Source organism: Ciconia boyciana, chromosome 2 (assembly GCF_034638445.1).
Source record: "Ciconia boyciana chromosome 2, ASM3463844v1, whole genome shotgun sequence".
NCBI lineage: Eukaryota > Metazoa > Chordata > Aves > Ciconiiformes > Ciconiidae > Ciconia > Ciconia boyciana.
The window spans coordinates 67,567,610-67,582,485 of record NC_132935.1 but is presented as its reverse complement, the minus strand read 5'-3'; the positions used below and the strand labels follow the sequence as shown (position 1 = coordinate 67,582,485).

Below are 14,876 nucleotides of genomic sequence, written 5' to 3'. Positions count from 1 at the left end.
CTTTCTTTGCAGCTATGCTGCCCAGGTCTGAAGCAGCTCTCATCAACCTTTGTAGTTCAGACTGTTTTCTAGGCTGCTCCAAAACACTGTGACAAGACCGAAAGAATTACTATAGAATTCAAAATCAGATGCAGTTTGAGGAAAGTTTATCAGCCCAGGCAAAGAAAGACTCCAGCTGTGCTTTCAAAACGAGCTTGATTTCAGAAGTCTATTTTCTCTCACATGAAGTAGGAGTCCAACTCTCAAGCTGCACTCTATACAGCCAGCTCATATATGACCGCTCTTGGGACTGGGATCACAGAACCACAATATGAATACCTCAAGCTCTGTTAGTATCAACAAAACACAGATATTTCCCTTCACTTCCAGGCCATGCCTCCTGTCTGCGTCTTGCTTTTCTGAACTCCAAATGTAGGAAATGCCTAGAAGGCTGGGTACCACAGAAAAACATGAAGACGTTCTGAGTTAGGTGCTAGCAAACGACACCCTGAACCCCAAGGACTGAAGAGCATGCTGCAGTGTCTCTGGGAAATAGGTGGAGCTGATGTATTCAACTGTAGTCAAGCTGATGCTATGCAGAGCTGGTAGCAGGTTAGAAAATCTCCCCAGCATGCTCTGTAGAGCCCATAACAAAAAACATTTTTCTATTACCTGGAATTATCCATGCCTTACAATGAATAGCTACAGAAAAGTTTAACAAATTGGGTGAAATTCTTTTGACTGATGAAGTTCTACCAAATTCTGAGAAATTATGTCATATAACAAAGAAATCTGTTATATGTTACACAATTATTCTGGCTCCTAATTTCACTTACTGCTTGAATAAGGGTACAAAGGAACATAAAAACTAATCAGTGTTCTTTTTTTTCACCTGGAGAGAGTGATACATATGTGGATACTTCTGTGGATAAGTAATTGAAGCAGTTCTTGTGCAATCTCACTTGCAATATCTTATCTGCTCTATCTCTATGCTGAAGAAACACATTACAGACTACAAAATCACATTCCCATGTCAGCTGTTAATAAGGAATGATAGATGTTAAGAAATCAGATTACTAATATGACTCCTCATAAGATCACAGTTTGACAAGGAAAAGTCAAAAGTGATACAGAAAAGTATGAATCAACTCATGCTGCATATTAAAATATTACTTCTCATTTTTCACTTTCAGATTTTAGAAGTGAAGCCATAGGAAAAATTATGATGCATTTCCTTTTGTGATAAACAGCAGCAAAGATGCTTCTATGTCCCAGAAAAGAGAATGACCTTGGAAGATAAGGAAAATGTTTTGATTTATGGTTATTCTGAAGTTAATTAAATAGCCCAGTAAAGAACAACATACCTCTTTATCCTGAATATTTGGATCTGCATTGTTTTCCAGTAACACTACCATGCAGTTAATGTAACCTCCATAAGCAGCACACTGCAGAGGTGTTCTACCTGCATAGTCCTGCACATTAGGGTTGATTTTATTTTCTATCAAGATTTGGCACACATCAGCATTTCCTCCCAGGGCTGCCCAGTGAAGGGGCGAATGGCCATCTTGGTCAACCAAATCTACTCTTGCTCCTCCTGTAACAACAAATACATTTTTGAACATAAAAAGAAAATACTTTTGAATGAAAAGAAAAAAAAAGGATAGGTTTATGTTCAACTAGAACTTATTTAGTAAACTGACAATTCAGATAAATATTTCTGAAAGTAACTTCATTACTCAAATCCTAAAACCTAAATCAAAATTAATTGGGAATGAAATAATTTCAGTGAGGGTCAGGCATCTAACTTTTTTACAAGCTTCTGAGTATCCTCTCAGATGCTTTAGAATCTCCAGATTTGTCAAATGCCCTTGAAAAACCTAGCCTTTATTTGTTTCAGGCCTATTAATTTTCAGTGAAACTTTTATTTCTTAACATCAAAATCACTTTTGAAATTTAGACTTCAGATGAAATATCTTTTTAATTCTCTACAGCAGACAAGATAAAATATTCACAGTGTAAGAATCACTTTTGAGAAAAAGCTCAATTTTTTTTAATTCAAGCATGCTAAGACTCTTTTATGCAGATAATTAATTTCTCTATGTGCTCTTGTAAGATGTAAAAAATCTGTACAAAACTAAAACTCCACAAATATAAAAACTTGAACCAAGCAGCAACAATGACTGTCTATATCGTAAAATATTTAATTAAACATAACTCAGATTCTGATAACCAAGCTTCTTGTATCTACAAAAGCTAAATGGCACAGGGGCTGGGAGGAAGAGCTTAACAGGAGGTTAAAAATATGCCCAGCAGATCACAGAGGGAAGCACACTTTTCAGTAACAAAAGTTGGTTGACAGAAAACTTGCAACTTGTTAGCCTTGATACTTCAACTGTCCATAAATGGGATAATATCTCAAGTAGGAGGGAGACTGCTTCCAGCTACTTAGAACTTTTCTGTGAAGTTAAAATGACAGAATTTTGCATCTAAGATACCACTGTTCTTTCACCATACTTCTTCCACTCAGCAGTTTTTACAATTATCTAAAACTGTGTATGTTGTTAAATCTTATTTCTGTCTACAAATAAAATACTGCTTATAAAAACCAACCAGAGGAAAATATTAATGATTTAGGATTTTTGATAGCTGCCGTCATTAAAAAATAAAGATTCATTCAAATAGTCAAAAAATCTTCCAAGCAGCCTAAAAATGCTTTCTCACAAAAAAGAAGAAAGCTTAATTTGGTCTTATTTACTGGAGAAAAAAAAAGAAAGAAAAACAATGACTTGCTGGGGAAGAGGTGGTTTGAGAGACTGGAACGTACTGTCGCAATTTTGCAAGTGTTATATTTAACTCTTCTAGCCATTTTGCACAATACTCTGATAATCTTTTACCTTTACTAGCACTGTTCCACAAAGGGTACTTACAGACAAAACCTGCTTTAGGGAAGTAATTTTCTACTCCACCTCTTGCTCAGCTATGCTGTTTATTTCCCAGTCCCACAGAAAGCAGCACCAGAACTCTGAACAGGTTTGCAAATTCGTAACAGCTGACCTTTAATGAGTGATTGTATCACTTCTTTGTGTCCCATCTCACAGGCTCGGAAAAGCGGGGTATGTTTCATGACATCCAAAGCATCTACCTGTGCGTTATGTTCCAACAGCAATTTCACTGTGCTGACATGTCCAGAAAGGGCAGCAGCGTGTAACGCTAAAAGAATAAAGTAGTAGGAAAAACAAATCACAATACCATGAGCTTTGGAGGTTCACAATTAGAACAGTCAAAATAGAAATTAATTTCAACCATTTTGGTGGAAAAGGTGGTTTTCAACCACAAGAAGCTGAAGAATCATAACAAGTGATCACTAACCACAATTTCTTGCCATACAAGCAATAAGCAGAAAAACTGTTAGCCCTGAAGCATGTTTCTAACTTGTACAAATAGGAATTTTAACCTTAACACCACCAAGATTGGCTTATACTGATGATTTGTGGAAGGTTAGCAGCTTCTGATTAAGAGAACATAACATGATCTACTTCTGCCTCTGTTTTGTGGCATTTCTTACATCACCCCAATGGAGATGAAACTGCCCACTGCCAGTGAAAGACAGCTTTCATTATTTCTTCAATGTTTTCCCCAAAATACCTTTTTTATTTCTTTCAAATAAGCAAAGCTGTCTCAATTAAAACTAACTCCAGATAACTACCCAGCTGTTCCCGCCCCCCTTTTTTTTTTCCCCCAGAATTACTTGGAGAAAGTTTTACAACAAATTATGTAGCAAGGCCACCACATCTTGCACAGTACCTGCAGCTCCCTGTTTTCTTCAATAAAAAGATAAAGATGATGGAAAGACCAGATACTGCCTTTTGTCTCATCCCTACAATTTATGAAGTTCAGCTGTATGAAAACTACGCAAGTTGATTCTGCAGACTCCTACTCTTCCATAGTTTTCTTTGCCCTCTCGTATTTGAACGTCTGCAGACTTCACTGAGTCCAAACCAACAAATAACACAGAGCTACTTCATATACTTTAGACCCCAGAGGTAAAGACGTGGTGTCCTATAACTGAAGTTGCTATTGCCTAACACAGCATCCTGTGGGGACTGTCAGCTGGAGTTGAGGAAAATGTTGAAATGCCAGTCCGACCAGTTCACAGTTCTTTTTGAAGGAAAGGAGGACTACACACAGCAATGAGATTTCAAACCAATGGAGGACACATATATTCGTGATTTCACTTACAATTTGATTTCAAGATGCTTTGGATTATTTCCTACAGTCAGCAATCAAATCAGATAATCTACATTCTCATACTGTTTTACATGTAGAATATTTCACAGATGACAAAATCAAAATAACTTAGAATGAAAATACAAAACAGTGCAATTCATAAATGTGCATTTAGTAAAGTTAATTCATATTTCCCCATGAAATTTCACAAATATTCATCCTTGGTGGGAATTCAGTCTGCTCAAGCAAGTGAAATGTGGGGCTGTAAACACTACCTACATGTCTCTACTTGTTTAAAGTTAAAAAGGCAGGGTCAGGATCCAGCAGAGAGGCATTATACAGAAAGGCACACCACGAAGGCCAGCGTTAGAAGGAATTGCTTCTTGAACCATAGCCAGAATATCAAAACAGTCAGGCTTTTTGTATTTGCCTTCTACTGTTTACCACTGGTACCAGCTTCACACAGCTTATGAAACAGTAACCCAGCATAACCCGTTACACAGGCACTACTAAAACGCACAGGTTGTTCATACTGTTCGTGAATGAAATCCAGCTGAAGTGTGTTGCCTTAAAACACACATTCTCAAAATTAGTGATAGTAACTGGAATTGTGATACAGACAAATGAGGCACTTCCTACAAGAACTGGGGTCACAGCCAGAGACAGTATGAGAAGTGCTGCCTTAGTAATTGAAATCATGCCTTTAAGATGACACTGATGCTTAACTGTTGCAGCTAAAAAGCACAGGGGCACTCATCGCACTCATGAAAAATATCTGTAAGCAGTAAGATATGCAGTAGCTATGCGAGTGGGTGGCTATCAGTAGCAGTTTGACAAGAATCAGATCCCTGCCGCTTCGTATATTTGGACGAGCCTGGTTTTCATGGTCTGACCTCACAGTAAACTCTCGGTTCTGGTTTTTGTACTGCATTTTTTATGAAACCAAAGGCAGTAAACCACTCCATCGGATGACACATGGGGTGTGTATAACAATACAATAGAAAAAGAGCTGCTGTGTCAGCTTGGCCGGTTCTTCCCCCCTATCACTCATTCTGACGCAGGCATCTTGTTTCGCACTTTGTGCTCAATATTTTCTTGTAAGCCAAATTTTCTGTGATGGAGTCACGGTGACTGAAGAGATTCTTCGGCCAGCTGGTCACAATAGGCCCTTTGTTCAGCCGACAGACAGAGTCCTCTCCATTGTACGGAGTGACGGCAGAGCTATAAAGCTGCCCCTGTAATGCTCCTGCAGCGCTGATCTCTGAGAAGAGGGAAATTCCTTTCCCTTGGTGTCATTCTCCTACACAATACGGAGAGTCTGGATGTTCTAGCAAAGCTGAATGGAGAGCTTGCTCTTTTTAAGTAAATGCAAAAGGCTGCGTTAATGCAACATTATAACAGAGCTTAACTGAGTAGGCACACAAAAGTCAGAAAAACACAACCTCGAACTCTCCTCAGCAACTGTATCCCAGGCACAGTGGCATGTACGCTATTTTCTATTAGTGCATAGTTTCCCGTCAGAATACAACGCTACTTTTCCCTCACCAAAACTTGGGAATGATTAAGAACCTTCGGAAAAAAACCTAGGTCCGAAATCAGAGAGTGATTTTCTGGTGGGCTTCCTTTTAAGTTTACAGCTCACTATAATAAAGCCCATGCTACTGCACATGCTTGCACAATGGTAAAGTTCAGATTGCTCGACAGCAAGCGACGAACGGCATAGTTCCCCACTTTAAGACTATTAGTGTGTTCTACACAACGGCAATTTCAAGTAAATGGAAAATCCATTCATTTCCTTGGATTAAAAGCCCTACAACAAAATCAAGATTAAAAGGTGATTACACATCACTGCTATGAAAGGTTTAAGACTGAAAGATAATAAACCCAACCACCTGAATTATTCAAGCATGAAATCCACACCTGAGTAATTTCAGAAACACAGTGTGTGATTATTGTCTGCAAAGAAGAAAACCCTTTGTAAGGAGGTTTGCACAGTGACTACAACATTACTGCACCTTAAGGTCTGAAACAAATACTGTGAGGTATTTAAAAGGGAACTGTGGGGAAGGAGCAAATATAGGTGAGACTGACAAAAGATGAAATGAGTAAAATTGTAGAGTATGTAGTTTGTAAAGTCATCAAACATGAAGACTGAGATGTTATTTGTTGCACTATTTCTTAAACTCAAAAATTACCAACTATCATAACTTGGAAAGACAGATTTTTGTAAGGAAAGCAAGAATTTAGATATTTAAATAGAATTTTATGGTAACTGTATTTGGCTTTTTGTGTAAAGACCCACCATACCACCAAAGGAAATACAAAATGTCAATTTTTTTATATGAAAGTAATATTCATACACAATATCTTTCAAATCCTGAACCATGCAACCCTGACATTGCATTTATTTACCATTTGTATGTTATTCGAAGTGTAATCTGAAAAGAAAAAAGCTGTTAAACGCATATCTTTGTTTCTTTGTTGGGATAGATCTACACTGCAAGTTCCCTAAATCTAAGCATGCAGCTTAGGCTAGTTTGTGTGTCTGTGCAGCCAAAAGATAATGCTTGAGTATACTTAAAAAAAAAAAATTAAAATGTATATAAACAAACATTGCAATATACATTCTTGTGTGTTTAAAATAACACAGTCTTCTTTTCAGGAGAAATGCCCTCTACTGTATTATTCACAGGTGTGTGCTCTATCAGCTTGGCTATCATTTTACCACATTTTTGCACTTAACTTCTAAATTTGTGACCTGGCTGTGACTGGCACAGGGTAGTTCCCAACCTCCTCCCACACAGCTTACCCCTGCAGCCCCCTGCTGCCAAACCCCTCCAATTTATGCCCAATATATCCACATTCTCCTATTTTTTTAATTGGATGTCATCAGCACACTATACAGCTCCACTATTACCTGTATTTCCAACACTGTTGAATACATATACCCTTCAACACCTGTCTCTCTGTCAGAACTATTATTCTATTTTTGTTGAAAGGACTACATAGATACAATATTTCTACCACAAATTGTTATAATTTTTCATTAAAGGACATAAATTCATAGTTGCTATAGGAAACTTTGAATTTCATGACTTGCATGCTTGAATTCTGAAACACTGTGTTGCATACTTATCTTTTGCTTTGGGCAGATAATGGGATGATAAACCTGGGGGATATCAAGTTTAACCTCGTTTGGACAACAGAAGTGCAACAGTTCTAATCTTTATTACACTATCTTTACAAATAACTATGGTACTTACGATTTTCATGATGATAATTTAGTCACTTAACTGGTTAGTTTGCTCTGTATTGTTTCAAAGTATTTATTTACTGACAAATTTTTTAACAGGCGTTTTCAGGGAAGACTTTTTATGCAATAATATTTCATTTTATTCTTCAAAATACAGAACAGCTCTTCCTTTCCCATGATTACAGCTCTAACTACATAGCAGCACAGCAGTGCATTTCTTCTTCTTGCTATGTTTCAAATGAACTGGTCCAATCTGTGCAGAAAAGATTTGTTTCTTTCCCACAATAAGGCAAAGAAGTGACTCACATACATCACTAAACTAATGCAGAAATATTTTCAGGATTAAGGTACACATCCAGGAACAGATTAATATAGCTTTTAACAATGTTTTCTATTTGGTGGAAATCACACTAACTGGAAACATCCAGTGGCTCTTTACTGTAAAGCATCTTACCTGTGCCAGCGTATTTGTCTGTCATATTGATATCAATATCCAATTTTAAAGTCAGCATAGTCCTAATGACATCATCACTGCCTTTGCCAGCTGCCCACATGAAGGATGTTCTTCCCTCAAGATCTGAGTCATCTTTTACAGAAGGATGTTTCAAAAATACTTCCACTGTTTCCTGAAAAGACATACTATTGAAATTAACATTAAAAGGAATCAGTAACAACAAGAAACTATTATGTCTCATTTAGCTGTTTATGAAGCAAATCAAAGCTTCATTTCTCCTTTTTATGTCTATATAGAGTAATAGCTCAACAGGAGCACTGTATTTTCTGCCATGCCCTTTTCCTTGTCAATGTTCATAGTGCATCCTCAACTATGAGTTTAACATTGTCATTTATTTCATACTTTTTTCTTTTTAGTGTCAAACATCATGTGTTCATCATAAGGAAGTAAAAGACACTGCAGTCACTGTGAAAAAAGCAATGTGAAAAATATTATCAGCTTATCAAAACATTACTGTAATACTATGATACTAAAATAATGTTCCTTCAAAAATATTCTCCTGACATTTTTTTTGCTCCGATTCTAAATATGACTGCACATGCAAATATTTTAGTTTGCCAAACTCTAATAATTTGACTGTTCAAAAAAAAAAAAAAAAAGGACTTTTGGGGCAACATAGACATATTTCCTAATTTTTAATAATATCAACAGGTTACCAATTACGGAAATATTATAAATCAAAACACCTTTACACCTGAGTCCAGGCTTTCCACTGTAACTGTTACACTAAAATCTCTATTTAAATCAAAGCAAAAAGAATTATTTCTTCAAATGCTGTGTTTGGGTTAAGCTTTCAGCAAACAAGACCACTTGTTTAACCTGCTGCTGAATTCTTAATAAGCCACACAGGAAAGGAAGGGAGAGGAAATCACGATTGCTAGAAAAAGAATTAGGGGAAGATATTCCCTTTTCTATCTAATGCCTTACAAAGGCTGTGTATGTAACAGCTGGTAAACATCTCTCAAGAGCCACTGATAGACTAGCCAATAAAAACTGAAAAAAGTGCGTTTCATTATTTTATTTTAGTTTTATGTTTTAGTATTAACACTATTTTATCCTTTCCCCCGTGTAGCCCCAAAATAGCTCTATCAATGCTCTGGGTAGGATGAAAATTCCTTGGTTATAAGGAATCAAATGCTTATAATCACAAAGGTGTTTAAATGCCTAAGTCCTATTGATTAGTTTGGATTTTTTCTAACTACTACTTATTATTTCATCCCTCTAAAGAAATAGGAAATTTCTCATTTATCTTATGTTAATGTGACCTAAGATCCTAACAGTGAATTTGGGTCCATGTCTGAACTATCAGTTTATTGTAAAAAGTTCCAGCGAGAAATAATGAGGAATGGAAGCATTAAGCTTTCCACACAAACCAGCATGTGTTTATAGCTTTGTGTACTCACACTGACCACCACTACACCTCAGACACAAACGGCTACTCATTAGGCCAGCAACTCAGCACCCTACCAGTACTCTGCACTGCTTGAAATCCTGCAAAGTGAAAAGCAGTATGAAGGCTGGACCTTTTCAATACTAAGGCCCACATCCTACAAACATAAATAAGTAATTTTATTTTTCCATTAAGTTTTAGCAAAGCAATGTTTCTTTCAACCACTCTTTTCTTCTAGAGTTTTTAATGGGAAAAAGTGGAAGAAATCCAATAGTACTGTAAGAGTTATTTTTCAAAATGAAGTTATCACAACTTGAAAACAAAATGGAATTAAATTAGAACAGGATGGTTAAGAAATCAGAAAACAGAAGTATCTATCAGTTTACTTTTACATGTATTTTGTCATGAATAGTCACATGTATTTTATCTCTATTTTAAAAAAGTGGAGAAAACAAAATAAAAAACAACAAAGCTGAAAAACAACAGTAAAGGACAAAAGTAAACCTGGATCATTTCATTCTGTGATATCAAAAAACTCTGAAAAATACTAAATATTATTTTTTAATATTCAAAAATAAGACGGGGTATCCACATTTCATTTACTAGTTCAATCTATACAAGTATGTGAAAGGGAAGTAGATTGTCTTAGACATCTCTGAAAAATTTCAGAAAAAAATAATATATATTTAGTCCAGCATTCTGCATACTAAATACTAATAGAGCATCTGCCTTCACACATGAAGTTCAAAAATTTAAAAAGGATGTTTATTTGGGCCTTCTGTGGGATACATAAGCCATCTAAATTTCAGGCAACCTATTTGGGTGGTTATATTAGGTAACTTCTCTTCTTCTAGAACTTTTCCTTCTGTAATAAGTGGGGATAAATTAGTCTTAGAGAACAAATTCTTCATGTAAATTAAGTGCCAGCTAAGTCTCTTCAGTCTTTAAAAAACAAAAATGTCATATTAGACTAAGTAACCCACAGAAAAACAGAGCAAAGAACAAGATACTGAGTTAAGTAAAAATGAAAGCAACACAAATATTTATAATAAACACAAAAGAACAAACTTTCTTCTTCTTGTTAGGGACTAAGAAACATCACATTTTAACTCAGAAACATACCACGCCTATCCAAACTTGGGCAGACTGAACAGAACCACAACGTGGCTCTCAAACCATAAATATATAGGTGCTACTGCCAAAACAAACATGGATGTGTCTCCACTCAGTTGTTTGACTATGTATATGGAATGCAGTGGTGGGAATTACTCAAGGATTTGTATGTAATCGAGAAAAAAAGTAAACAGTGATGCTCAGAAACAACCAGAGTGGTAAAAAAGAGAGAAGCTCCAGACATAATTTAGGCATGCATAAACAGGGGCTCTTGGATACATCACCAGCTAAAAGAGGCTCGCAGATCTGAATGAGACTCTCCTGTTTGATTCTTCATGTAAGATGGGAAACAGTACATTCATTGTAAGTACACAAGATTACAAAAGAATGTCTGATTCCATCACCTACTCTATTTCCCCATAAAAACCTAAACGATATCATGGTTTGGCTGGCTGGTGGGATCAAAAGGCAGCAACATAATGAAGATGTTTCATACAACTAAACCAAGCCCAGAGAAAGCAAGCCACTATGAAAAATCATTTTTTAGGAATGTATCAATACAGAGAAGAAAAAAAAAGATAAAAGCATGTGGAAATAATTACCAGATTGTAAATAAAAACATTCTGTCTCTCCCATGAGTCTGACTCAAACTAGAAAGAAAGGCTTTTACAACATAAATATTTTAGGCGTATGAGTCAGACCCAAATTGTACATACCACATAATGGACAGTAATCAGCATCAATAAAAAATTCTCTAAAAAGGTGTAAATTATACACAGAGATATGCACCAATTAAAGTCTGAATTAAAAAAATATCTATGCGGTCTTACCAAGACCACCTCCAAAAAACCTCACCAAAACCCCAAAATTCACAAGGAAACAGAAGGTGACAGCTGTGGTATTAATATACATTGGTCAGTTCCCTCTTTTAATAGTACTTCTGGATTTCTTAACTTGAATGGTTCTCAAGGGCATTAAAATTTTACTTGTTTTATGAAAATTAACATGTGGGTAGGCAAGAAAGACTCAAATTAGTATCCCTGTAAGAAAATGCTGCAATATGTGCTACACAACTACATGAATTAGGGACTAAATAGCCCTTTTTGTAAAGGGAGGTTATGCATAATACAACTGAATAAAACTTAGATGGGAGCTCTCGGCTTACTATGCATGGCGTAATTCAACTATGAGACAGGAGCATGAAAAAAGCTTTCTTAAGTTCCAGTGCTTGAGAACTACTTCTATAATAACATCTATGAACAGCAATCATTAAACTGCTGGGTTTTATACTTAGTTCTACCGTATGTGATCTTGGTCTGGAAAAAAATTACCTGTTCTGCCAAAATATAAGAATTAGGCTGTCTGAGAAACCAATTTTCTTTGTTGTCTGAATTTAAAAAAATATTTTAAAAATATTAAAAACTTAAAAACCCTTTAAAAATATAGTGCTCATGGAGAATTGTGACAAAAGGTACTCACTCTTTAGCCATGTTTTATGAGACAATGGCTCATTCATAATAGCAAATATTCGTAAGTTAATCACCTTCTTGAAGGCAAAGACTGGTTTGACTGGTACTGAAGCAGCTGTGCAAATACTCATACAGGTGATCTTTAGATACCTTATAACTGCTTAGATTTTGCTATAATGAGCCTTAAAAAGTGAAAGCACTGTAAAATAGTAGGTGCCATTCTGCTTTCTATTGAAGTACCTGAATCACTATTGTGTGTTCTGATGCAAACATACAGATCAAAGGGCCTTTCTTTGTACAGCAATTTAGTTTTTTAAAATCTATTTTTAACAGTTTGAAATTAACCACATTTATATCACATAACATAGAAAAACTCTGAATTAAACCTGTGCAGACAACACTGTGTTTATACACTTTTAAAAACAACTCAAACACTTTGTTACATTATAAACATTTCAGCAAAATATATTTACTTGACATTTAGGGTATGTGCTACTTACTGCAAAGTTGCTCTGCGCTGCATAATGTAGGGGTGTTGCACCTTGACTATCAGATGGGATAGTTCCAAACTTATTTCTTTCTAATAAGAGATGGACAATCTGTGCATGACCTGAGAAAAATAATATAAAACCAGATATGTATCAAATCCTAAGGTTAAACACTTCCCTATTAAAAAAAAAACAAACCCAGAAGAAAATGAACAGACTTCAATAAATAATAGTATGTTTGCATTGTAGCCATTATAGTCTAAACATAAGAGAGAAACATAAGACTTGATATTTGAACTATTAAACCTGGCATGCACCTTCTTCCCAATAGCGTTCCCCTTCCACACTCTGTATCCTCATTTTTGAGGGGCATCTGTAAATCAGAATGACCTATGAATAGGAACATGGGGAAAGATTTTCTTTCTTTTAAAAGAAATCACTAGAACATTGCCCTAAACAAAGAAACCAGCAGTAGCTGGTCAGACAGCTGCGATATTAACACTGCAATGAACGAGTTGAATATTTCCAGAAAAAGCTTCTGGTAATTCAGCTGAGATGCTGCATTTGAGTGAGGGGTCAGTCAGAAGCAGTAAAGTGAGCACAGACTGACAGTGATGTGCATTTGTCCATCTACATTAAAAGGTAGGCTAAACCAACATTGACAACTTCATCCTACATCACATTGTTTTACAGAAATTAAGTGTAAATTCTTTACTTAGGTTTTAGTCAATCAAAATTTCAGCTGAAGATGTATAGCAGAATCTGGAGGCTAGGCTACTACCAGCTGCAATATCTGCAATAAACAACAAACTGACACACACAACTCCTTCCATCAAAACAGATTAGAATATTTTTAGATTAAAATCACATTTTGCGGAGGATGGGTAAACTTTATATCCACTTCACAGACAGCAAAACAAAGACACAATATAGTATATTGCCACTAAAGTCAACTGACCCTCTCATATGCTTACTTTTGTAGGCATACGCAGCTCACAGAATACCTTAATGATTTGGTATTTTAAGAGATAGTAGAAGGCATAAATCACATAAAAATATTCAGATTTTACAGGAAAAATCTCCCGGTATCTTGCGTGTGGGGAAAACAATTTTGCAGCTTGTTACTTTTGCACAGTTGACTTGAATTACTTTAGAATAAATGAAAAAAAGTAGGTAAACATTTCTACTAGCAGTAGACTTTTTTTAAATGAAAACACCAACAATTACAGAATGAAGCTGTGTAACAGTTGTGGTCTATAGCTTTTATAAACCTAAGACATGGAGGACTGGGTAAGCCTTCTTTTGTGGAATGGCACTGTCAGACTTTACATGTATAGAAGTATCAGAAACAAGAGAAAAAGGTCAACTTGGGTCAAAAAGGATGAAAAGCTATGTGGGGATTATTTTCTTCTAGGGGCTTTAGAGTGTACAGGAAGGCTCCTCTTTCCTTTCAGCCATTAAGACAAGCCTGGACCCAGAACATCACAACATTCTGTCTCTTCCTACCAGAAAAACACTAAAAAGAAGAGATGTAATGTTGCTATGCTCTTCCCATCTCGAGACTATACGAAGTGAACTGAGGTTCACTAGAAGAAGTTGGTTCTGAGTGCAATACTAGCAGGAAAAACATAGGAGTACAGCGCCTGGAAAAAAGGTTGCCTGAACTTTCAGGACACACAACTAGAAAAAAGGTAACTGAACTCCATAATCAGGACAGGAGGTCTACCTAAATTATCTATGAGAAAGAAGGCTTGAGGGAGTTGAAAAAAAATTTTGTATTGGGTGCAACAGTAAATAAATTGGTGCAAAGATGGATCTCACTTGGACATTAATGAAAACATTAAAACTCAGTTCTTGAGATCAAGAATTGTCATTTCTGTAGTACTTTTATTTAGAAGAGATGTAACTTGGCTGAGACTTTTATCTATACAAAAGAAAAGGTAACAGGAACAACAATGCCCTAAGATGCAGTCACATGCAAGCCATCACCTTTAACAGAATATTTGTGGCTGTATCCATGCACTACTGTATCCATGCACCTCCTACTGTTAACCCATTTAGTAACATTTTAGACTCTTTGAGATATCTATACAGCCTCCAGTATCTAACTTAAAAACAGAACCCTAAAAATTAATCATGAGTTACCAATCAGATGTTCCCCATGGGCATATGCCACCTAGAGACCTCATCAAGTTCACAAACAACTCTGGAGGTCTTGGCACATCTTCCCCCTTTATTCCACATTGATTAGACAATCCATTTTTCCAACAGACAAAACTTCTCTCTTAAATACAATCAATTTCAAAACACGATAAATTTTGCTTCTTGGACAGAACCAAGTGATAATGAATATTTCTTTGGAAGACTCATCCTATGACACTTAAAATGTTTCACAATTTCTCTGTAAAAATTCAATATCCCTACTTGAATGCAAATGCAAATC

At 36.0% G+C, this 14,876-nt stretch overlaps 1 protein-coding gene across 6 annotated transcripts in view; it reads right to left on the bottom strand.

Annotated features, from left to right (window-relative positions):
• Positions 1-14,876, bottom strand: part of INVS (inversin) — a 102,676-nt gene that overhangs the window by 28,869 nt on the left and 58,931 nt on the right. For all 6 annotated transcript variants that reach the window (XM_072852878.1, XM_072852879.1, XM_072852881.1 and 3 more), the window contains 4 exons: positions 12,446-12,555; positions 7,914-8,085; positions 3,034-3,189; positions 1,344-1,573 (listed from right to left, as the gene is read on the bottom strand). In XM_072852878.1, the coding sequence (XP_072708979.1) occupies positions 1,344-1,573; positions 3,034-3,189; positions 7,914-8,085; positions 12,446-12,555 (668 nt within the window). The remainder of the gene's footprint in view (positions 1-1,343; positions 1,574-3,033; positions 3,190-7,913; positions 8,086-12,445; positions 12,556-14,876) is intronic.